Source organism: Clarias gariepinus, chromosome 4 (assembly GCF_024256425.1).
Source record: "Clarias gariepinus isolate MV-2021 ecotype Netherlands chromosome 4, CGAR_prim_01v2, whole genome shotgun sequence".
NCBI classification, from domain to species: Eukaryota; Metazoa; Chordata; class Actinopteri; order Siluriformes; family Clariidae; genus Clarias; species Clarias gariepinus.
In genome coordinates, this window is record NC_071103.1 from 30,448,864 (window position 1) to 30,473,843 (window position 24,980).

The following is a 24,980-nucleotide window of genomic DNA, read 5'->3' on the forward strand; positions in this document are numbered from 1 at the left end:
TATCTAAGCACAGATTTAATGCTCTAACACAACCAATCACGTATTCAGTGTGGAATGACCAAGGTGGCACGATCCCACTTGGCAAGGTGTTAACTGCCAGCCTGCCTACTACTGAATTAGCACATAGCCGCATACTAAAGAGGCCAAAACACTTATAATGGCCAATAGCAAGTTGTGATTACAACTAAGACAGAAATAATACACTTCCAAAAACCCGACCTCTTTGGCAAGTTTTCGAGAATCTCTGCCATTAGCAACACCCGTGGCCATTCAGGGAAGGTTAGGGATTAAATCACAACATTTTTAGCTTGAAAGTGACCCAGTGCCACAGTCATAGCACTTCTGAGAAGAGTAATACACCTTTCCTTAAAGCACTGATCAGATACTAAGTGTGGGAACAGTAACCCATTGTACATTGTGTTTTGTGCATATGGCGCAAATATTTTTTATACGTTTTAACATGAAAATATGGTATTTATTAACAGCCAAATATACAGTAATCTCCAAGCTGGACCTTTTACGTTTAGAAACTTCAAAAAGAAATTCCAAGAAACATCTAATTGAACAGAAACAGGCCATTTAACAGTCATAACCTGTGACTAATCACAGAACGTTCCCAGGAAAACCCATGAGTGCATCAAATTTTATTTTAATTTTTCTTGTCACTGGCAGCTTGTGACATTATCTTTTTCTGAAAAGCTTCTTGAGTCATTGTGGTTCTTTTTTTTTCTGTCAAAAACTGGTGCATATTTGTGATAATGATTATGCAGAATGGCAGCCTTAAGATTTATGAAGCTTTTGATCAGAAACGTCTATCCGGTTAGTCACAAGCACTAGAACTCCAATGATGCTGTTAAAAATGATGCTGGCTGGCAAACGATAAACAAACCACAATCCTGGACCGCTGCTCTGTGTATATGAGCGTGACTGTGTCATCCTGCATAGCACCTGTTTCGGTATAAATGATAGTAGACATGATAGTTATAATTTTTCAAGGATCCAGAGCCTGAGAACCTGAGAACATTGAGCATGAAGTGGGAATGCATCCTGGACTGGGCACTATTACATCCTTTAATTGAAAGTGTGGTGATGTTCTTTTGGCTGCTCACACAGGTTGCCATAGTGGATTTTGATTTTGGCAAAGGTTTTATGTGGGATGCCCTAGCTGATGCAACCCTCCCATTTGTATCTGGGCTTTGGATCAGCATTAAGGGGTAGACATACAGTAGAGATGTTCTGCAGCCTCAGTGGCTGGGTGTAGGGCATTACCTGGGAATCAAACCCAAGAAGCAATCACTAAGTCATCAATACCCTTCTTTAGTGGACAGTCTATTGATAATTATAGCACAGTGAGTACAACTTTGTTAGGGTTTTGTTAATGTATGCTTAGATTTCCCTTGGACGGTGGTAAATTTCCCAAGCTTCTCTTTCTTTGTTCATCCGTTATTCCTTATATGGTAATCCTTTAGTGGTTCGTCTGTTTCCGGATACCTATGCAACTTCCTGTCTTTGTTTCCCGCATTTCAGCAGAACATGGTGAAAGGCTTATGATCTTTGACGGAACAAATGTACGTGACACAGGACAGTTGGCACAGTCCTGAAAAACCTATTTCTCTATGACTGAACTAGAGAACATTCGACACTCCGTCACGTGCGCATGTTTCTCTCCTGGTCGGCAAGCATGTCGGATGCAACTCTTCCTTCTATTTTAAACCTAACAAACTGAAAATAGTTGGTGCAGAGTGAACTTCACCAAACTTCGAGACCTACTGTAGGGTGGGATTATCACCGAGTCATAGGCATGACCGTTTTTATACATAGTACATTCAGTGACAAGCCACTGGTGCAGTAATCATGCTTCAAAAAAAGAAATGCAGTTTTCCTCAGTCCACAGACAGCTACACACTGATATTAAGTTCTCCTTCTTTCTGTGATTTTCACTGCAACACTCGGCATGAGCCTGTTCCACTGAACGTCCTGCGGTTCGTAATTTTCTAGTTGTTTTTAGAAGCTGCTAAACGCCCAGCGCATCAGATTTCCTAGTTATACTGACTTTTAATTAGGGTCTGTTTGCTGGACTATACAGTATACTGGATATACTGGACTCCACATGGAGTCTCCAGTCCATCCCTGATACACTGTAGCGGGTATCTGGGAAGCAACCTAACTGATAACACCACTTTCACATCTCCAGTTACAGAAACCTACTTCAAAACTAATTATGATTATTCATACATGTCAATTAACTCAAGATGTATCCAAACACATCTGGAATGATGATTGACATGATGCCTCATAAGCACACACCCCAAGATTGGAGTTTTACTCCTCTGTTGGCTTGAAGCACCACAGCAAACATCCTGACATCCTGCTTCACCTCTTAGACTGCAGGGTGTACACCATGCTCAGGTAACACATCTTCTGAGATTAGAGGAGGTGATTAGAGAGGGAGTGAGTAAGTGGGCCTGGGCAGGTCCTTACACCTGAACCACGGTGGGCTGTTTATACCGCTATCAGGATATCTGCTCAAAAAAGCTGAAGAGAAGCTGGGACCTGGTTGGTGGCGTAATGCCTTTGTCTTTATGCACACATGGATTTTGAACAATGCTAGCCCTCTGTCTCTGCTCCTCATTCTCTTTCTTCCTCAGCTCAATGTGGAAACGACGCTCTCGTTTTGGTATCTGGGTGGCAGCCACACCTGTTATCTACATCATCTGTTGGACAGCCGGAGCAAGTGGAGCCTGTCATTATGTCACAAAGCAAAAAAAAAAGGCAGGACGTAAATTCCTAGAAATCCTCATCACTGTTTAGTCCAATGGAACACCAGTAGGAGGTATATACTGTACAGTACAGTAATACAAAATAAGCACACTAATTAAGAAACTCCTCCTGTTTGGTTTTGTACGATCAGTTCTGTAACTTTAAAAAGACATAATAACCAGGCTCGATGCAAATACCACAGAAATGATGCAAGCAGTCACTTCAACTTCAGTTTCACTTCAGTTCAATTTCTCTTTAACCTTTGCATAGTTTAAGCATACAAGGCTTGAAAGCTACAATTACAAGAGGTCTTTCCAGAACTTTCAGACATGACTAATATATACTGACAACTTTACAGCTATTCTAAAAATGACCCACATTTACACAACAGCTCTCTGTATGTTCACTATAATCAGCCTGTGACAGCAGGAAGGAGAAGGAGAGCACAGTAGAGAAAGAGAAAGAGAAAGAGGAAGGGTGGTAGCATGCATTACACAAGTACTTAAGCAAATGATGCTGTACACTGGATGTGTCCCCACTGAGAAAGACAATATTAGCTGGTACATAGGGCTGGATAATTGGTGCTGGGTGCTCTTGCTCTGCTGAGGTATTGAGACCTTGCACAAGGCCAGAACCGGAGGAAGACACGGGCTTATTAACACCACATGCTGTCCTGTGAATGCTCCACCTTCAATGGGACTCAATTAAGTGCAGAAAGACTTCAGCGGATACGCAAGACTTTACAGCAACCAAGATAGAAAAGGCATGTCAGGGATATTTTATGTCATAAAGGTAAAAAAAATAAAAAATGAGTCTACCAGGATAGCTGCTAGAAACTCGGAAACTGTTAACCTTTGACTTATAATGTTCAGTTGCAGGTCAGGTATTCATTATGCATATTAAATAAAGGACTCTAGATGTTTGTAAAAAATCCATCCTGTAGTCAAGTCTCTAAACGATCTGCTGGACATGGACGGACTTTGTTCTTGCATTTATAGCAGGAAAGAAATCACATTGTATTTAAACATCAGTGATGTGACAGAGGTCCACATTGAACAGTCCAAAAGGCAGCATTTGTCCATGCATGATTTAGGACAGAAAGGCCCCCGTGCTGACAGCCTTGAGGACGCATCATTATGCTGTGTATGTGTGTGTGAATGTGTATCCATGCCTAGTGCATACACATACACATACACATACACATCTATTTATCATTCAATTATGACTCCCCAATCCTCAATATCTAATTATATCACACACATAATAAGCATACTAGTAATCAACCCTTTTTTTTTTTTACAAGGCCTGAAGTACAGTTCACACATACAGTAAGCCTACATACAGTACATGTAGGCTTTTTTTTTTTTTTTTACGAATCTCATGACATATATTTTATATGTGCAATTGGAATTTTTGAACTCTCTTATAACTTTTGTGGGGCCATAAGGTTATAACCTTATAAAACCATCCGGGTAAAATGATGTAGGTCATAACAGGCACCACAACATTAGCAGCAGATGTTTTACATACTGTGAGTTACAAGGTGGGACCACTGTGAATCAGGCTTGTTTGTCCAGCACATGCCACAGATGCTTGAATTTGCGAGCCAGGTCAACACCTTGAACCTTTTGTCATGCTCTTCGTGGTTCAGTTTAGATGCTCACATGCCTATTGGAGGCACTTTCAGCAGTGGACAGGGGTCAGCGTGGACACTATGACTCATCTGTGACTACTCAACCTCTATAATGTGTACAGTAAGCTCTGATGCACAGGTGTTCTGACATCTTTCTATCATAGCACTAACTTTTTTAGCAATTCGTGACACATGAGATTACATAAGATTGGACCAGACAAACTAGCCTTTGATCTCCACGGACATCAGTGAGCCTTTGGTACCCATGACCCTGTCACTGGTTTACTGGTTGTCCTTTCTTGGACCATGTTTGGTAGGTATTGCCCACTACATACTAGGGATACTCCACAAGACCTGATGATTTGCAGATGCTCTGACCCCATTGTCTGTCCATCCTAATTTTGATTTGGACAAAGTCACATCTTTGCCCTTTTTTACTGCTTCCAACAAATCACATTTTTCTAGCTTCCTCTCTTATTTATCACCCCTTATATGTACTATTGTAAGAATATTTGCCTTTAAAAGTTTACACACAACAATATCTAGGGTTTGCACGAAATGATGAGGGGAAAAAGCACACATTAAGTAAGTGTCAGGTCTGTTGGCACAAAAGACTTTTTAATGGCCAGACTGATTCCAGATTATGAGAAGGCTAGGCCAGTCTAATAATAATAAGTCCTTACAATTATGATCAGCAGGGAATCATCTTAAAATACAAAACACACTGAACTATGAGGCGAATAGCCTACAACAGCAGAAAACCACATTAGGTTCAGCTCCTTTCAAGCAAGAGCGGGAATCTGAGGCTACAATGAGAACAAACTGGGATGAAGACCAGGCTGTGAACTGATTTACATTCTTTTCTTATTTGTATCTGTTTAGACCACTGTTTAACAAATGTTTAAACCAATGTTCAACATCAAATTTTTTTTGGGGAAAGAAATAATCAGAAAACCATGATGAAATTAAAGTCTGACATACTGTATATACAGTACGTTGATACAACAAATTTTAAAATGCTATTTAAATGTCACACTCGGTATGTTCATTTATAGAAATGCTGAAATAGTTGCTTTGAGGAGAGGTTCAAAATAGAGCACCGAATGCATACACACTCACACACACATAGAATTATCAGAAGGCCCTTCAGTTAGAGGGATGTCTCTACTTGTTCCATTACAAAAACAGTCCTGTGGATCTACCACTGTCTTTAGCCAGGAAAAGCACTGAAGCTATGTCTGATAAGAGCAGGAGAATAGGCACATTGGGGAGAAGTAAAGAGAGTGACAACAAGTAAGATTGACAGAAAGCCAAGAAGAAGCCCAGAGAGACCGAGAGAAAGACAGAGAGAAACAAATAGAAACATAGCGAGATGAGGAGAGAAAATGAAAGCTGTGTAGAAAGGGTATGGTGCTCAAGGGATGCTGCAGGGTTCTAACTCATAGCCGTGCTTGTTGACAGTAGGGAACAGGGGTGGAATGTGTTTGCACTGACCAAACAGAGCCAACAGATCTGACCTAGGGAAAAGAATTATATCTACAAATCAAGATGGCACATCAAAAAAAGATACAGAGTTCTCCAAATTTGTGCTTCTAAACCCTGGTCCACGCTTTCTCTACTGGACAATTAAACTCGGTGTACAGACAACAGCAACAGTCATCTGGTTTATGTGGGATAAAAACAAAGGTAAAAAAAAAAAAAAACAGCTGGATGACTCACCACTAGATTCCCAATCACCATGACCAGCATGAAGACCAGGATGCAAAGAGGCTGTCCAGCAACTTCCATACAATCCCACATGGTCTCGATCCATTCGCCGCAGAGAACCCGGAACACGATTAGAAAGGAGTGGAAGAAGTCTTTCATGTGCCATCGAGGCAATTTACAATCCTTGGAGAGCTTGCAAACACACAGCTCGTAGTTCTTCCCAAACAGCTGCATCCCCACCACGGCGAAGATGAAGACGATGATGGCCAAAACCAGAGTGAGGTTCCCTAAGGCTCCCACGGAGTTGCCTATGATCTTTATCAGGGTGTTCAAGGTGGGCCACGACTTAGCCAGCTTAAAGACTCGCAGCTGTGAGAGGAGAAAAATGAGTTTCATTAAATTTTTCCTGTCTTTAATAATGTCTTGGGAATAAAGCTAATAAAAGAAGTGACTGTTAAGCCAGTCTGCTTTATGTAATATCAAGAGCTTTCCTCCTCATGATGAAGAGGTTCCAGAAAATATAGTGTGTTTTTGATGTAGTATTTATGATTCCTGACCCCTTGTTTCAGTGATACAGGAGACACCTGAAAGTCCATTATTCTGCTTTCTTCAGCTGAATCAGAGGTCAGACCTCATATGAATATAATTTACCCAAAGGAAAAAGCAATTCACTGAAGGGGAATACACACAGGATGGGAAAAACAAGGTTTTTCTAAATGACCTGAGAATTTACAACCAGGTCTTATTGTACAGGGGAAAAAAATAAGTTGTCATTTGGATATAAATAAGCAAATACTTATTAAAGATGCTTTGACTGAATAATTCCTGCATTGATTTATACGTTTTAGCTGGCAACAACTGTTTAATCCTAACTGATGCAATAGTAAGCAGCTTTCCTTTTCTTAAACAACCTTGCCTTAACACCTATCCTGTGGTCGGAGAAAAGAAGTTGCTGTTTTTCAGCTGTCCAACTATTGGCCTGCATCAAGAAAACAACTGCTGTAATCATGGTGAAAAAAATGTGTCCAGAAAAAATAAAATAAAAAATTACCATTAGTGGAGATGATTTAAACGGTTGATGGTGCAGCATCATAAAAATGTTCAATATTCTGAAAATAAAAGCATTTTCACCTGCACAACGTACAGGATTGGGACTAAACAGCTGTGTGGCCATAAGAAAACCACTTGTTATTAAGGCTAATAAAATGTTTTAGTTTGCTAGGGAGCATAAAGATTGAATGAAAAAAGTAATGTTGTTTGATCAGTTCAGGTTGACTCTATTCCAGAGCAATGGGTGGGTCAAGGTAACGATATAAGCTCATGAAGTGTTGCACCCGTCATTGCATAATGCCCAGTGTACAAGACTCTGGGGGTGGCCTTATGATCTGGGCTTGCTCCTGTTGGTCAGGTCTGGGCCTCAGCAATTTTATGAGGCAATAAAATGAAGCCAGCTGATGACCTGAATGACCAGGTTATCACATCAATTGATTTTTTTTCCCTCCCCTGATTTTATGGGAATATTCCAGGATGACAATGCCAAGATTCATTGGGCTCAAGTTATGGGATCATCAATTATTTTCTCACATGACTTGGTCACCACAGTGTCCTGACCCTAACCTTATTCAAAGTCTTTGGGATGTGCTGGATTAGTTGACACTCCTATCATTGCTATGGCCAAAAATCTATGCAACTTCAGATAGAAAGGGTCTCGAAACAATGCCTTGGGAATGTGTGCAATAATGCAAGCTAAAAGTGGTTCAATGAAATATTGTGTAAGTGTGACTTGTTCATTCTTTCCTTTAAAAGAAAGGTATGTGCCTTCTTTGAACTTCTGATGTGTTCTGAGTAAGACCCCAATAGTACTAAAGCACTAAGACCTGAGTAATAGTTCACTCTGACCTTGTCTGTTTAACTTCCATCAACTGATTGAGTCTTGTAAAATTCATCTGGGCGTTATTTCATGCCTCTGTTTGGTGTAGTATTGAAGTATTTAACATGGCTATTAAATAAGACATTACCAGTCTGAAAGAACGCAGAACAGACAGGCCTTCTACATTAGAAAGCCCGAGCTCCATCAAGCTGAGACAAACGATAAAGCTGTCAAAAATGTTCCAGCCCTGTTGGAAGTAGTAGTATGGGTCCAGTGCAATAATCTTCAAGACCATCTCAGCTGTAAAGATTCCTGTGAAGACCTGTGAATGGAGAAACAAGAATTAATTCAATTTTACTCAGCACAATTAGAAAAGTATATCTTGCTGTTTTATTACATTCATAGTTAAATATATAAGCATGTGTGTAAATAACCCCTTAAAGAAACACTTTTGAAAATAATTTTATCCAGCACATACAGTACTGTGTAAAAATCTGGAGCCATCCATAATTTCCTACATAGTAATTATATAGATGAATTTACAAATGTTTTACTGTAACAGACTGCAAACTGCCTAAAGATACCCTTTAAAAAGCAGCAACCTCATTTCCCCTCTCGTCTTTTCCAACCACTAATCACCACCGCTAATCACCGCCGCTAATCATCGCCACTAATCACCGCCACTAATCACCGGCCTTATTATCTGACATGCCTTAAGTTAGGTCACTGCCTAAATACAGCCTAAAAAGTTCTTTAGGAAGTGTAGAGAGCTTTTCCTTAAGACTGCTTTAAGGTACAAGATCTGGCTCTTTGGAAGCAAAATACGAAGGAATGACAGCTGGGTTAAGTATTTTGCACTTTACTTAATATTATACAGAGGCATTACCACAGGCAAGAATTTGGAAAGTTTTCTTATTATAAAAAATCCTGAAGGTATGTGGAACTCAACTTTTAGTGTCTATGGTAAGGGTAACTACTGAGGCATTTAATTAGCATTTATGTGAAACTTGTGGTTTGTTAGAGTGCTTTATTACATTTTTTAAAAAGTATTTGTACATGGAGCTCAACATTTGTACAGTATAATTTGTCCTTTCATCTAATGGGACTGCTTTTTCATGGAGAGAAATTTGTGCTTATTGTTCTAATTGTGCTTAAACCACATACCAGACAGAACGTAACTACAGTACAATAAACAGAATTAATTTTTACTGCAATTACCCAAAGTTCGAAGTGCAAAAGTTGCTTTAAATGACATAAAAACAGCATTAGTAAGACTTTCTGTCATCCCCAGGCAGTTAATGTTAGAGTGAACAGTTACAGTTTGAATTTGCATTATAAGTTTCCCAGGCAATAAATGTCATTCGTGTATGTTCTTATACATAATTACATCTGTCTTCACCTTAATAACAATGTCAATCTTGTCAGGTATGAAGGCCACAAGTGCCTTGAGACAGTTTTCGTCGAGTTCAGCTCAATATTACACTGGAGTTTTATTGTAGCTACAGTATGTGGTGTTTTATCTCCTCATTCAAATACAAGAGACATTTTTAGACCCACTGAACTGTCAGTTACTGTATGAACCCAGGCCCAATGAAACTAAATTTAAGAAACTCTGTTGATGAGTGGTGTTTTGTCAATTTGTATAAACCATTGAAATTGTACATAAAAGGTTATGGATTGGGTGGATGTGGCTAATGTTTTAGGTTCAACAAACATGTCAAGGTAAAAAAAAAAAAAAATCACAATTCTTGTCATTGCTACAGTAATTATGCATATTCTTAAAACTACCTTTTTAGCAAGTAATGATCGGAACTTTCGACAGGAAGGGCTAGTGCATTAGTAAAATCTGCAGCTACTCTAACAGGTCTGCTTTGGGAGTTGCTTTTTCCCGAAGACGATGTCGTTCTGGTTGTTGTTGCCCAGAGAAAGGCTTGTGAACGTGACACAGGATACGTGACCCAAGCACTGGGGGAGGCTGAAGATCACAGCCAGAGCTGGGCCTTTTAAAGCTGGCTGGTCCTGTCAACCAGCCTCACCTTTGTGAAGCTCTGCAGGTTTCGGCATTACATCATCTGAGTGTGTTCTGTCTGTCATCTTTGTGTGCCTCACCTCTTTAATCTGAAGACCTGGCCAAAAGGGATCTCTCTTAATTTCTTTGAACTCTTTTTCACCCCAAAAGTGATCATCCTGTACAGTATATAATGACTCAAGATGTTAAAGCATTAAAGCAAATCTGCTGTGCTATCATCTCTCATGACCCTGTGACGGCCATCTTATTCTGAAGGATGTAAACAGCACTGACGGCGACTAGAGCGGCTGCGCATAACTCTTAGGTAAGAAAGATGTATGATCGAGCAGATTCATTGTGACTGGGATTAGAGCCTCGTTCTCTATCGCCTCAAGTGGGCCACTGTCAACACTCACCTTTCAACAAAACGGAGCTGTATTCTCATTTCCATCTCCACAGAGTAATTAGCTCAGCATACTGCTCATTAGCCCTGATGAGCTGCTGCCAAATGCGATTATCATACTACACAGGAAAAAAAAGCTCCTACAGAAGGGGGCATCTTGATTATTTGGGGCTTTCTAATATAAATTTCGTATCACCATGGGGCATTCCAAAAGACAACAGCTCAGCCAAAAAGCTGCAATGTAACCAGCTTTCATCTGAGGAGAAATAAAGCGTCAGGAGCCAACCCCAGAGTGTACAAAGCTTTAGCAGCTCCAGTAATATGACGAAGAGTCACTAATCCTAAAAACACTAAGGTTTTGTATTTTGTCATGGCTTGCTTGCATCATTTTACATTTTACAGTAAGATTGTGATCATTATGAGTGACTAGGCTTCTGTTAAAAAGGCTGTTCTACATTTCCAATAAGCTTTCTATAAGAATTTTCTTTTTTTTTTATGTGTCTATATACCTATTATATGTTACTAGTATTTTTATGATGCTGTTTTTAAGTGTGGTCTTACTTTGTGTCAGATAGCACAGGTATCAAACCGATTTTGAGATTGCATTCAATTTAATTGATTGATTGTTGAACCATTGTCGTCGCTGTATAACTTGTTTGGGAAGAGATTTTACACACCCTAGCTTGTTTATAAGGTTTATTAACAATTAACAAATGTCAAACGAAAGTTTGACTACTTGTGGCAGCAATCATATCGTGAGCCCTGTTTGTTCCTATAGTGGGGACCATGTCCGTTATTTAATTTTTAACTTGGCTAGCGCACTTGGCAAGCACATGCTTCGGCAAAATGTCTTTCTTGTGTTTTTAACACACCCAGAGTGAATGAGTGCAGTTGCCATTTGCCACTGATTAGGTGTGCTGTTACACAGAGGTAGTTATAATTACTAACACACGTCCTGTGGTCTCCAGTAAGAGCAATAAAAGTCATTTCTGCAAACTGCCTCACTTTCATAGCTTTTTTTTTTCAGTGTCTTACATTTAATGTATTCTCGTAAAAATAGTTCCCCTTGAAGGTAGCTTGAGCACACAACTTTGGTTTTATTCAAACTTCTTTTTAAATGAAACTTATACACCTCAGAACACCTGGTGATATGATTATGGAAAGCCATTAGGGTCAAACTTGGTCATTCGATTAATTTGCATAAAAAAACTAATAACGTGCTAAAATTCCTAGATTAACTGCTTGTGTTAACACGTTAATAAAGACAGCCCAAATTAATATATTTGGTTTGTTTGCTTTTTTATTTTTGTTTCATACATTAAACAGTGTAATGAACCAAAAAAAAAAAAAAACACACAAAGTAAAACTATAGCAAGTACATATATAAACTTTAGGGGTATAACGTACACATCTGTACCTTGGGTATGGGATATCCAATTAGGGGCTCGGTATGATCTGAGTGATTACTGTCTAGGTTTATCTTGTGCTGGGTGATTTTCTCCATTAATTGGTTGATTCAAGTAAACCAAGCAGGCAGCACGTCACTGAGGATTTGATGAAAACTATTCAAATATGACTTCGGAGATAAGGAATTTCTACAGGGAATTACTTAACATATAATTTAGCATTTCATTCTAAGCGATAATTCGCCAGTCATAATTATGTAATTTCCAACTTTGGTATGTGTGACAGATGAAAAGCCCAATTTCGGGTTTGTTTAGCAACATGCTTCGTAACTAACTTGACTGTGTTATGTATATTTTCTTTCTTAGGTTTAGTGTATTAGTTTTAACAAAACATTCATATTATTTGTGATATTTCAATTACTATTCTTAAACAACTAAAAAAATGTTTTAAAGAACAAACTTTTGTTCCTTTGAGTGAATTCCTTATGTGTTCAGGGAAATATGGCCAGTTTGGCAATGTTAACAAGTTTGTACAAGTTTATAAATTTGCACATTCATAATAAATTATTAGAAATTTTTTTTTTTTTTTTACTTTAGTGTACCACAAAGGGTACACACTGAACCGAGACTTCAGCGTACATTGACACCCCTATTTAAAAACAAAAGTCATAAATAACTTGACATAGAGAACATTATTACTGTCAATAAATTACTAGCTACTGTAATTATATACTAAATTACTAGTTTTAGCCTTTTTTTGTTAATTCTTATTTTTATTTTCCCTTTTTTGTTTATCAGTCCAAAACTTACTACATTTTTATAAAGCTACAGCGCTGTCCTTTCTTACGCAATTCAGCAACTTTTAGCATCGACATATAAAAAAAACACACCATATTTATTTCACTTCATGCAGTAAAGTTGCTTCAGGTTTTAACGGTTTCTCACTGCAATTCAAGCGTGTTTGGTCTAGGACCAGTTGGTTTGCTCCTCTTCACCCAAGTGTGATTATTGTGCTATCTGCTGAAATGAACTGCACTAAAGTGAAAACCAAACAGACAAAACACTGCATATGTGAAAGCACTTTTGTTCTCACTTTTAGAGTAGGCAGGATTAATGGGGGAAAAAAACTCAGGCGACGCTTAAACTAAACACTAGATTACTTTGGCATTATTCCTACACTGTGTATCTTTGACTATTCCTTATCCCTCGAAAATGACAAAATTTAAGAGTAGTAAGCTTCACTTTGTTATGTTGTTTATTAGAGGGCTGCTGCTGCTAAAATCACACTTTCGGCACATATTCTGACGTTTTTGAAGCTTATAAGCAAACCTGACCTCAGACACTCAGACAAAACAAAGCATGTCTCAGGGGTTAGTAAAACGTTATCTGGACAACTGCACACTCTGGCATGCATGACTCATTGAAAGGCTGACTCAATGCTGCCTACCATACGGTCTTTCCAGCTCTTTATCCAGGAGACTAGCATATACAGGACGTCTCACAGAAAAAAAACACTTGTTCTGATGTCATAAGCAGTGCTTGTACTGTACTACATTTAGACACGAAGAGTCTTACAAGCGTTACTTGTGATCTCATAAAAAAGTGTGTTTTTCACGTAGATGAAAGCAAGATTTTTAAGACAATAGTCTGGGTGATTTGTTTTTGCATCAACAATAGAACTTAATTAAAGCAATATGAGGAGAGATCCTCTGTGACGTTCTGTCTGAGCAGCACCAACTGTGGTGAATCAGCACCCACACAACACCCAATTACATATAAGAACACTGAACATTCTACATTATCTCTTTTTTGTTCAATGCAAGTATTCTAGCTTTTTTCTCTAAAAAAAGAAAAATGAATTCTAATCTAATTTATGTGTTGCTTTTAAGGTTACCCTTATAATTACTAACTCTTTTAAGCACAAACTAAAATAATTAGGCTTTTGACTGTTTATGTGGCATTCTTTGTGTGAAGATCATAATTAACTAGCAAGAATTCCGCCACAGTATCATCCAGTATTTTTTATTTTTTATTTTTTACAAAAATGCAAAGTTGTTTCAGTCAAAAGTTCATGGCTATAAACTTTATTAGCACCAGAGTATTCTAAGGTTCTATGTGCAAGTCAATCATCACTCAGTATAAATGCACCACATAAGTAACCATGCCCAATTAAGATCCATGTTCCATTTACACTCTGACAGATAAGAGCAGACTCAAAGCTTCAATGATGCAAGCCGAATGAGAAAGAAACTTATTAGGAGACAGAAGAATGCATAATAAAAAAACACTCAGACAGAATCTAAGCTTTGTTTTTTTTTCCTTCCTAAATGTATCATTTACTGTACAGTATATATATACTGTAGAATTCAGTAACATGCATATTTCCAGAACACATTAAGTTGAATCTGACATTCTTTTTCATGCTGACTTGATATTGGATTTAAGCCATCAGTCCAACAGCTAATAAGCATAAAAACTCAATAATAAACAGAATAACTTGGATGATGATGGATTGTGATTTCCTGTCAAAATTAAATGCAATTAAAATGAAAAATAAAAATACCATGTATGATCGGCTAGGTTTGGCTGACGTCTGAGGTCCCACTTCGAGAAGTATTGCTAAGTTGAATGTCAAAACTTTGACACCATAGAATCGTCCTCAACTCCAGTGCTAGTGCGCCAGTATCCTGCACAGTTTGGTGAATTGTCTATTCAACCACAGTGGATACAACTAATCTGTTAATTAACATCTGATTAGCTGTTGGTAATTTACAAACTGTGCTGGACTGGAGCTAAAGATCTCTGCCCTACTGTATATCTTAAAACATTTCTTTCACCAGACAGAACATCCTAATACCAGGCTTATGCGGGGGTCTGAAGGTATTACACCAACAACTCTGTGTAAAACAAGTACCACATATGAACCATTTTGTCAGACAGAACCTTGTAATATTAAAGTGAAAAAAAAAATCTTACTTTTATCCCTGAATTAGAAAATCTGTAGGGAGGAAAACCTTCAACTAACAATTCTGTTATCCATCATGTGATGGAAGTGCCAAATAATGTACTCTCCACCGAGCACTTCTACTGTGTTTTTAATACGATTACATCTACAAAGCAGCTATGGTCAGGACAGGCTGTTCCTGGTGCTAAACCAGAGGTGAGACTGAGTCGATCTCAGCATAATCCATGCAAAAATAACGATTTCGACCACCCTGGGATGATGCATATATTTTCACATGCAGGTTCTGTCACCCAATATATTCCTCCCTTGACGCCACTGTTGAGGAAACTGCATCACTTCTACAGCTTGATAAACACCAGCTTCCACAGTGAAGTGAGGCATATTGATTCGAGTGAGCGCTGCTGTCCTGACATGACTCTCTCCTCTCTCCAAGACATAATACAGACCATCTTCTCACAAGAAGCGGAGGTACACGGCAAGAGTGTAATACAGAGAACAAAGGAATGGTGACATGGATGGATGTTGCTTGCTTGCATTGCATAATGTATCACACACACAGTGGCTTCATTTGTACCCAAGTTTTTTTTTTTTTCCATAGTGAAAAGTCAAGAGTCTAAGTTTTGAATAAACTGCATGTATAACATTCCTTCCCTTAACTTGTTAATGAGAATGGTAAAATTGTACCATTTTTTTGTCCACTCATAAGCACCACAATGGCTGAAAGTTTGGAGCAGATTTGAAGAAGGATTGATCATGTCATTATTTTGATTTCTTAAATCCTACATCTATGTATGTGAGATTGTGTTATACGTGTCCATTTCGTCTCAATTTCCAAAAATCCACTTATTTAATTAAGTGGAATGACAACCATCGGTAGTAATAATAATAATCATAATCATTTCTTTATGACCTGCATAGATGTTCACGTCTATTGCTATTTACAAAGATATTACAGATGAATTTCCCAAAATGTTAATCCCTGTTGGATTTATTTGACGCTACATACTGAAACAAAAAGCATCATATATTTTTATACTAAAAAAAGTTATGCATACATACTCTGTAAAGACCATTTGAAATTCTCCTCCCTGACCTAACTTCCGTCAGACATATTGTCTGGGTTTTTTCTTTGTGTATGTGTGTGTGTGTGTTTTTTTTTATGCCTTCCAAGGAAACAAGCCTGTCTCTTACAATCGCTTTGTCTTCCATAATGAACAACAGACTTCCAGAAATGCTGCTCTTGCATGTTGCACCAATTGTAGCGCTGTATATAACGAGCAAGCTGCAGGAGAGGTGAGAACGTCCTTTTATCATGACAAGTCATAGTGGAAACATTCTTCAGGGACAGAAAAGGAAGCATATTTTTTAAGCTTTCAATAGAAAGACCTTCTAAAGTTTTCTTTTTATTCTAATCTAACAAACAACCCGGTTTTGTCTCACCATGACTGCCCCTGCTACAGTATGTAAGCTAATATTCGAACCGACTCCTACTCACCAGGTTGCCTACAGAAAGCATCTTGTTGAAGTCGTCTGTCATGGGGTAATGCTCCAAGGCCATGAAGAGGGTGTTGAGCACGATGCAAATGGTGATCGCCAGGTCTAGAAAAGGATCCATCACCATGATCTTGACCCACTCTTTTAGTTTAAGCCAGCTGGGGCAGCAAGTCCACACCAGATACTTGTGGGCAAAAGTGTACCAGCAAGGATGACATTTCTGATGGGCCTCCTCCAACTCTGTCCACAAACAACATACAGGTTACTTTTACTAAAGTGCTTTATATCTATAACATAAACATTGATTGATTGTATAAGTTCTACCATAAAATCTACTAAAGGTTTACTCACAACTGCCATGACAAACAATCTCTAGCTTGGTTGCAGTTTATGTCACTATAGCATGAGTAAATTGAGCAGTCGCATCATTATTGATCCACTTTTCATGGTCAGTCAATTATCCCGAACAAGACTGGGATTAGACTGGATTTAGGAGACTGCTTAATGGAAAACACATTTATTGAGGCAGTGATGTAATGAAAAGCTAGATTGCTCTCAAGTTGCCATAATCAGTATTATTTAGAGCATTAGTTACCAAATCAAATGCTATTAGTAGGCAATTCTTAAATAATAAACCAAGCAAGACGAAAATCTTATCAGCATTAAACAACATTTAGTCCAACTGTACTCCTGACAAATGGTACAGAAATCGACTCGATCTAATGCCTTAATTAATGTTTGTGGTGGTTATTTGGCAAATTAAATAAGTGAGGCTGAAAGATGGGTTCTAGTATTCACACAGACCTGATGCAATCTTTCTACCAGCATTTGGTAACACACTTTTATAAATGGATGGCAACATGTGTTGATTAATTTCAATTTCACTAAGAGCAACCCTGATAGCAAGGCCAGTTGTAATCCCAAAATCAGGTTAGTATCAATTGATTGAAATTTTAAAACACAATTGATGCTGGGTTTAAGAATGTCATATATATATAATGAGACCGGTTTGTGCGACATCGATGTCAGCGTGGACTGGAATGCACATGCGTGAACATTGACGACATGACTGTTGTAATCAGTGGAGGCCAAACGCCATTGAGTGTGCGTGTGTACTGTGTGGCCGTCACATTCAAAATGACTAAGTGAGCAGAGCAAAGAATCTACGTCAAATTTTGTGTTAAGCTTGAACATTCCTTCGCGGAAACTATTTGGATGATTCAGAAGGCTTTTGGGGGCGATGTGATGAGTGTGAAATGAAACCGAGACACAAAAACTTCAAAGATGGTAAAGAATCTGCCGAAAGTTATGGATGTTCTCGAAGGCCTTCAACGAGCAGAACACCTGAGCGTGTAGAACGTGTATAGTGTTATAGTGAATCTATTATTTTTTTGGCAAGAATGTTTCTTTAACATTTATGCAAAGGGGTCTTCAGTGTCAATCCTTTGTAATGGTCTATCCATTCTGTCCCATTGGAATGCCTTTGTGTTTATTCATTAACATGACAAGTTGCATTTTTTTATTAACTTTAACTGAGAAAGCAGAATACGGTGACTGTTATACATAGCTGCTACAGTGTGAGTGATAACAGCGATGAACTATTTTTGCAGCGATTTCACAACATACAAATAAATATAATAAGTGATAAAAGTATGATGTGTTTATGAGACCTCTAGGGGAAAAAAAAGGTCAGCATTTTTATTGTTTATCATAAAATGTGAACATATTGAGTGGGCAGGGCTGTGCTGTGGGAGAGGGTGCTCCAGCACATGCATCGTTTCTAATGAGGAATGTGATAAAGACAGACAGCACGTCCATTTCCTTGACTTGGGAGGACTAATGTGCGAGCTATCTCCTCAGATGTGTTTGTGGTCGTGTCATTCTCCACTGCGAGTGCAGCCACCCTGTCAGACTCCATTTCATCCACTCCGCAAGAAAATTTACCAATCACTGAACACAGTGGCCGTCTCACTTCTGCTCAGGACAAAAATGTAAATAGAAGATTAGATTTTCCAGCTTTTTCTGGGTGAGCGAATTTCTAAAAGTAGCTAACAATAGTCAACTGTAAATGATCCCACTTTGCAAGGATTTAAGCATAAACAGAACAGAAACACAGTGAACACCATGTGAGCGACTGTCATTTTGACCTTAACGAAGAGCTGACGTAATAGCAATATTGTTAATTATGAAATAATTATCGCAGATTCAGTCATGTGACAAATCCAAGCCATGCTCATACTATACTTGGCTTTACTGTGTCTTGCCATGTCAGCTTTTGTATCAGTGATAATGAGGATTGGCATTTTCTCATGCTAGCACACCTAAAATTGGCCCTTTTTGTCCTTTTGTAAGCAACTTTTCTGCTGACAAATCCACAATTGTTGACCATAGGATTTATACTTGAGACTGATATTAAACATGTTATTATACTTCGGAAAAGACAAATAACTTATTTGCCTTAAAATACGAAATACATTTTAGAATCTTAACTATATAGGACAATTTTCCTACTAATTAATACGTGTGAAACCATGAAATGCTTCATCATTCCCGAAAGAAAGAGAGCAATCTGTCTAGTATTCCTGTCCAATCCCGAAGATTACAAATATCTATATGTATCATTTCTCATGTCTTCTGCTCTGCTTTAATAAATTGGTTTAGTAAAGAATCTGCTCTGTTTTCTGTCCGAATATCGCAATTGTGCATTTATTCCAAAGTTGTTGTTTTTTTTGTTTTTTTTAACAGCCTAATTGTTTTAATATCCACAATTTTGAAGCTTCACATTTCTGCGTGTCACAGAATATCAGTAATTAAATACTGGCTGTCTAATATTATGAGAGACAGAACATTCCTGCACCCACTCCACTTCGACACCAGGTGGGCGGACAAGCACTTTCTCAGTCTGATGAAGTATGGCTTCGGAAAAAAGAATGCCTAGATGTATCAGATATTTTGCAAACGTTAAATCTCTTACAATTCTGGAGACAACTTAATTAGTTCATATCGCTTGGTAAAAAGTTTTTAAATGTGCATTTAACATCTTTTTAAAGCCAGGATTTTGTCTGCTCTCACAAATCTGCTTTGTTGTTCACATAAACGTTCTGTACATGCATGCATTTCAATGCTTCCTTCTCACACACGGATTTGTTTTGCTCAGACACAAAACTTTCTTTGTAGAGACTTTATCACATATTTAAATTTCATTCTCAGTCTGGTATACATCTTCAGGTAATCTGAAATGGATACACATTTAAATGAATGAAAATGTTACTAGTCTCTATCATTCTTATTAGTAATTTGAAAAAATATCATCTGACTCTGACACCATGTCATTGATACCAGAATGTTAAAAACAAAAACAAAAAAATTTAAAATAATGCTAAAACCTAATCAGTATTGCACAATCGTTTCCTATTTTAGGCTCACGGATGTGCAATGTATAGGTATGGAGGATATAAGTAAAATGTGTAAAAAAAAATCTCAGGATTGCTGTTATAATAATATAATAAACAGAGTTACTGTTAGCACCACAAAGTTGTTTATACTCCACCCAACAATCTACCAACACTAACAGATTTTACATTTATTAAACGAGAATATACTATACCCCAATCAGCAACATCATTCACCACTGCCAGGTGAATTAAATGATATTGATTATAAATTATATACATCCAAGGCTCATTTATGCCTGTAGGGAGCAAAAGCTAGTCTGTTTCTGCAGAAAAGCTTATGTCGAACAAATTCTAAAACAAAATCAGAAAAGTCTCAGAACGTTCAGGGGCATCACAGCCTGCTGTGTATGAGGCTTAGCAGGCAAAGAGTTCAAGGTTGTTCATCCGGCCTTCAAATCCTCCAGATCTCAATCCAATTGAGCACCCATGGGATGCGCCTGACATCAAATTTGATCCATGGAGGTCCCACCCCGCAACCCACAGCACCTAAATCATCTGCCGCTAACGCCCTGGTGCCAGACACCACAGCACACCCCCAAAAGGTCTTGTCGAGTCATGCCCCGAGAGGCCAGAGCTGACCCGGTCGGCACACGGTGAACCTACACAATATTGGGCTTAATGATTTGTGTTTTAATGTTATCACTGATCGATGTGACTTTCATCTGTTATCATTACAGCCGTTCCTTATAAACAGCTGTTTCCTCACCAGCCTGTTTTTTTTTCCCTCCGACCCCCCCCCCGCTCTCGAGGTTAATAATACAAAGAATGCAACTTGTCATGTTACTGACCACACAGCGCCTTCAACCCTGAGATCAGACATTACAGTGGCACAAAATGTGAAAGAATTCTCTGAGCTCTTATGCACAGGCGCTGGAGACTTTTTCCAAAAATGTTAAATAAACATCTCTTGAATGAAAATGTCACCAGCTCGGTTTTTACCATGTGGAAGGTTTGCCATAAGAGTCTGTGTAAGATGTTACTATAGAAACATATTAGAGTGCGTTAAAATAAACCTCTGATTTGCCTTACAGCGGGAGGGCACAGTTCAAGCCGCACTCTTATAAAATAAAGTAATCAACACCTTCTGAGAATTCAACAGCTGTACTAGAAATGCATATCATTTGTTTATTTTGTTGGCGAGGTAGTTTTAGACGCATTAATGAATCCACTGAGCAGCTCTCTGAGATATAGTGATCACGTTGTGCTTATTAGATAGCTAGCTGAAGAATGAAAGCCAATTTTATAATTTTGGACAAGCTCACTGTTTTAAAAAACAGTTGTATCACTTGTATTAAAAAAAAAATATTGTAAAGATTTGCCATAGTAAGAAAATCTTTTTTCTGAAAGTGTGAAAAGATTCACTTAGAATTTATACAACGCCTTTCAACGGTTAGTTGCTAAGTCCCAGATTAATACAGCTTGGTATGAAATAGACCAATAAGCAGATAAAGACTTGCCAATTACTGATTTAGCCTTCTAATTGTATTAGAAGGTTGTTCTTCATTATGTCAAAATGCCCAGGAGAACTTTATGGTAGTGAAATTGCAGGGAAGAGCTTTACATAATGCATAAACCCAGGTACAAGCAGCATAATTAATGCTTGCACAACTAATAGTTTTACCACAGCAGACTGGGAGGCAGCGATCAATGCTTCAAGGTTACATCCAAAATCATTTTTGCATAAGACTAATCATTTAAATGTACTAGTCCATCTGCCAAATTCCTACCTAACATTCTAGATGTGAGGTTATGTCTATAAAGCTTGGCCTGTCAACCTGCAGTTTGCCTAAATAAATAAAAGAAGTACACTCATCGGTCAGAGGAGTATTCCTATTCTGATTGATCTCAACAGCAGATAGAAGGAAACTGAGAATGCATGCGCGTAAATTTCTCATTATGACTGTAATCTTGAGCACAACCCGAATCATTTTGATTGAGTGAGAACATTTTTATGCGAGCGAAGCAGAAGGAAACCTGTTCATGGGTGAAATTAATGCTCTCACCTTTTTTTCTTGTCTTTTTCAGTAAACTAGCTCTCGGCTTTATCTACATAACTTGGGTCCTGGTGGTTTTTGAGAGGTAGTTTAAATTGGTTCTCAATGCAGAGCAGAGCAGAGCAGATCAGCTACATTGAGGGAAAGACCTCTTGTGAAGTCCTGATGATGCAGCAAACAGGCTGTTTCATGATTAATCGGGTTTATGGAGGATAACACCTCACTCTTGAAAACAACAGAGACTGGAGTCTCAAGGGAGCGCCTTAAGAGGGAGCAGATGGAGGTGCCCTTCTGTCCTCACACGCTCCAAAAGGCAGAGCTGACATTTTAAATCTATAGCGGTAAGATGTTTAATACGGATGCTTGCAGTGCCAAAATAGGTGAGATAAGCATGGATTCATCAGCATGTCCAGTCAAGTAAAAAATCAAAAATGTGCTTTTTTCAGAAGTGATTATCTTAAGTACACAAATGCGAATGTGAGACGCTAGGAAAATCGTTTGAAATTGCAGATTTCGTATACCGTGTCACGCAAAGCCTTTGTGAAGTGTCTGTGGAATTCGACTGCCGACTAGTTCTGAGAAGCAATAATTTCCACTCGGCGTATCTTACCCTCCATGGCGTCAGTGAGGTAGCTAGCAGCACTTAGCGCCCTGTCTCGGCCCTCCAGGGAGAGCTGTGGGAGGAGCGTACTGTTCAGCTCGTTTGATCCCTGTAGAAGGCAAAAAGGACTATGGTCATGTGAATGTCAGAGTTTACAAAACAACAAAAGTCTGCATTTTACTTTCCACTTTGTTGTACCTGCTTTAGTCGTGGAAAACTTACTGTGCATGATTTTTCCTCATCATAGAAGCAATTCTAGGCATATTATTGTATATAATATATATATTCATGAGAATTCTATTAAATTAGATGCATTTTCAATACACATTTATACACTTTAGACCAGTTTGGTTGTCTTAAAAAAATAAGTAAAAAAAAAGGAGCACACGCTACTGCAGACCTATAATGAGTTCATGAATTATTCTGCTTTAAGACAAGCACCATTTAATCGAAGATGAAATAAAAACCTGAAAATGACAAACAGCTTCTCTGGTCAATTAGAGAGGTTTCCTACTGATACAGTGCTTCTACTTAGTCTGTGTACCGTGTGTGTGTGTGTGTGTGTGTTTTAACACTAGTGAAAGGGAAATCAGTAAGTAGTGTTTTGAAAAAAAAAACAATATCCATGCAGTAACACTGTGGGTATCTTTGATTAATTGTAAGAGATTCAGTATCAATTATATTAGTGCTTGTTTTAAGCAGGGACTCGCCGATTATTTCAAATTTATTTGACCCCAGGTAATCAAAGGTATGACGCAAAGTCACTTTGTCACTGGCAACGAGAACGCCCACGCAGGCTATTTTGGAGGAAAAAAAAAAAAGTGGTCCTTTCTCCTGTGTGTTTGTGTGTGTATGTGTGTGTGAAAGACAATGTGTGTGCGGCGAGACTCCACAACTCCTATTCAACTGTTGCTATGTTACCATGGCTGCATCGTCAAGACAACAGTGTATCCTCACTCCCTCCCCCGGCTCATTTCTATCAGATAGGGATGAGGTTGTCAGGTCTCCTGAGAACTCCTGATTAACCTGTGAGCCATTCAAGACTTTTTCCTTGCAGAAGAAACAACTTCCAATCCTTCACATCAGTGCTTCTTGATGTAAATGCATTACCACTTATCTAAACCAGTACTACATGCTAATGTCCTACTCACTGATTAAAAGCCTGTTTACAAGCCTGTTTAGATGCTCAAGGTATTATAAAAGGCCCTTATTCCTAATCCTTTCGAAATAGCGTCCGAGTTTACTTTAGCACTTTATTCAAATGAATTACTATTTAATCAAATGTATAATTAACTACTATATATACTGTATATACTGTATAGACAGTATATATATATATATATATATATATATATATATATATATATATATACTCGCTGATATATATATATATATATATATATACAATATACAAGTATATATATATATACAAGCTGAAAGCATGTCATACTCTATGCGTCCATTTACACTGTTGTTCATATTTTGGTGTCTCAATACAGGTCTGTTTGCTCTTAAAACAGAAAGTTTATTTATTCAAAAGCAATAACCTTAAATTTGTTTGTAGTAGAATTATTTGCAGAATGCTGATAATTGATGTCAAATAATGAGTTAAAGTATTATCAAAGCAACAAAGGTCTCATCAATGATCTACTTTTATTTGCAGAAGCATTAGATACACAGTGCCCTTAAAGGAGGTCAATAAATTCCAATTCATTAAGAAAACCATTAAGGTCTGGCCTTTATTGTCCTTCAACAATAATGTTTTCAGCCCTCAATAAAATTTGGGATTTCGTTTAGATCAGAGAGAGAAACATAAAATATAAAAATAAAAAAATATTATATAATGTTTGTGTTCCTTGAAATGTATACATACAGTACGATACAGATCTCTCTACACATCGTCTTAAACTGCCTAATACATTTTAACACTGTATTATATTATATTATATTATATTATATTATATTATATTATATTATATTATATTATATCTTTTCCGAGCTCCAAAGAGCTAAAGTTTTTATTCTTTATTTTCTAGCTCATAATAACATGACGAAACCACTTGTGGGAAATTTGGAGATGGAAAATGTAAATTTGCTTAAAATGTTAAGGGATGATACAAAGAAAGAGTCTATTGTTGTCTGTGGCAATTTCCGAAAACCCTTCAAATGTTGCAGGCTGAATTCTGGGAAATCTTTTTTCCTGGATATGACATGGGCAATTTCTACCTTATTTTTAAGTCTTCAATGACACACTATTGGGCCAAAAGTTTGTGAACGACACTGACCATTGTATACGCATGTGATTTTTGAACATGCTGTTCCAGATTTAGCCCCTATTTGCTGTTTTTTTGCTGTTCTATTTTAATCTCCACCTTTCTGTAAAGGTTTTCCAACAAGACCATTAGAGCATGCTGGGTACTGAGCCCTGTGGTGCAGTTTCCACTCTAGTTCATCCCAAATGTGTTCCAAGAGCACTACTTGGTGTGTGGAACAAGGGATTGTACACCCTAAAAACTGAAGCTTCTGCAAACTAATATCCTTATTACCTTCACATGCTTGTTTCTCTTTTGAATAAGTTTCACATTGAACATACAATAATTATCAAATAAAATACATAGTAGCATAACATCAGTTAATGATGCTTCTGCCATATATTGGCAAACGGTCCATATTAACAAAAATCA

General features: G+C 37.9%; 1 protein-coding gene across 1 annotated transcript in view; it reads right to left on the reverse strand.

The window, feature by feature from the left end:
* Positions 1–24,980, reverse strand: part of scn5lab (sodium channel, voltage gated, type V-like, alpha b) — a 125,218-nt gene that overhangs the window by 51,055 nt on the left and 49,183 nt on the right. Inside the window, exons 13-16 of the mRNA XM_053493853.1 lie at positions 22,306–22,405; positions 16,248–16,486; positions 8,119–8,292; positions 6,113–6,469 (exon numbers count right to left, since the gene is read on the reverse strand). Of these exons, the coding sequence (XP_053349828.1) occupies positions 6,113–6,469; positions 8,119–8,292; positions 16,248–16,486; positions 22,306–22,405 (870 nt within the window). The remainder of the gene's footprint in view (positions 1–6,112; positions 6,470–8,118; positions 8,293–16,247; positions 16,487–22,305; positions 22,406–24,980) is intronic.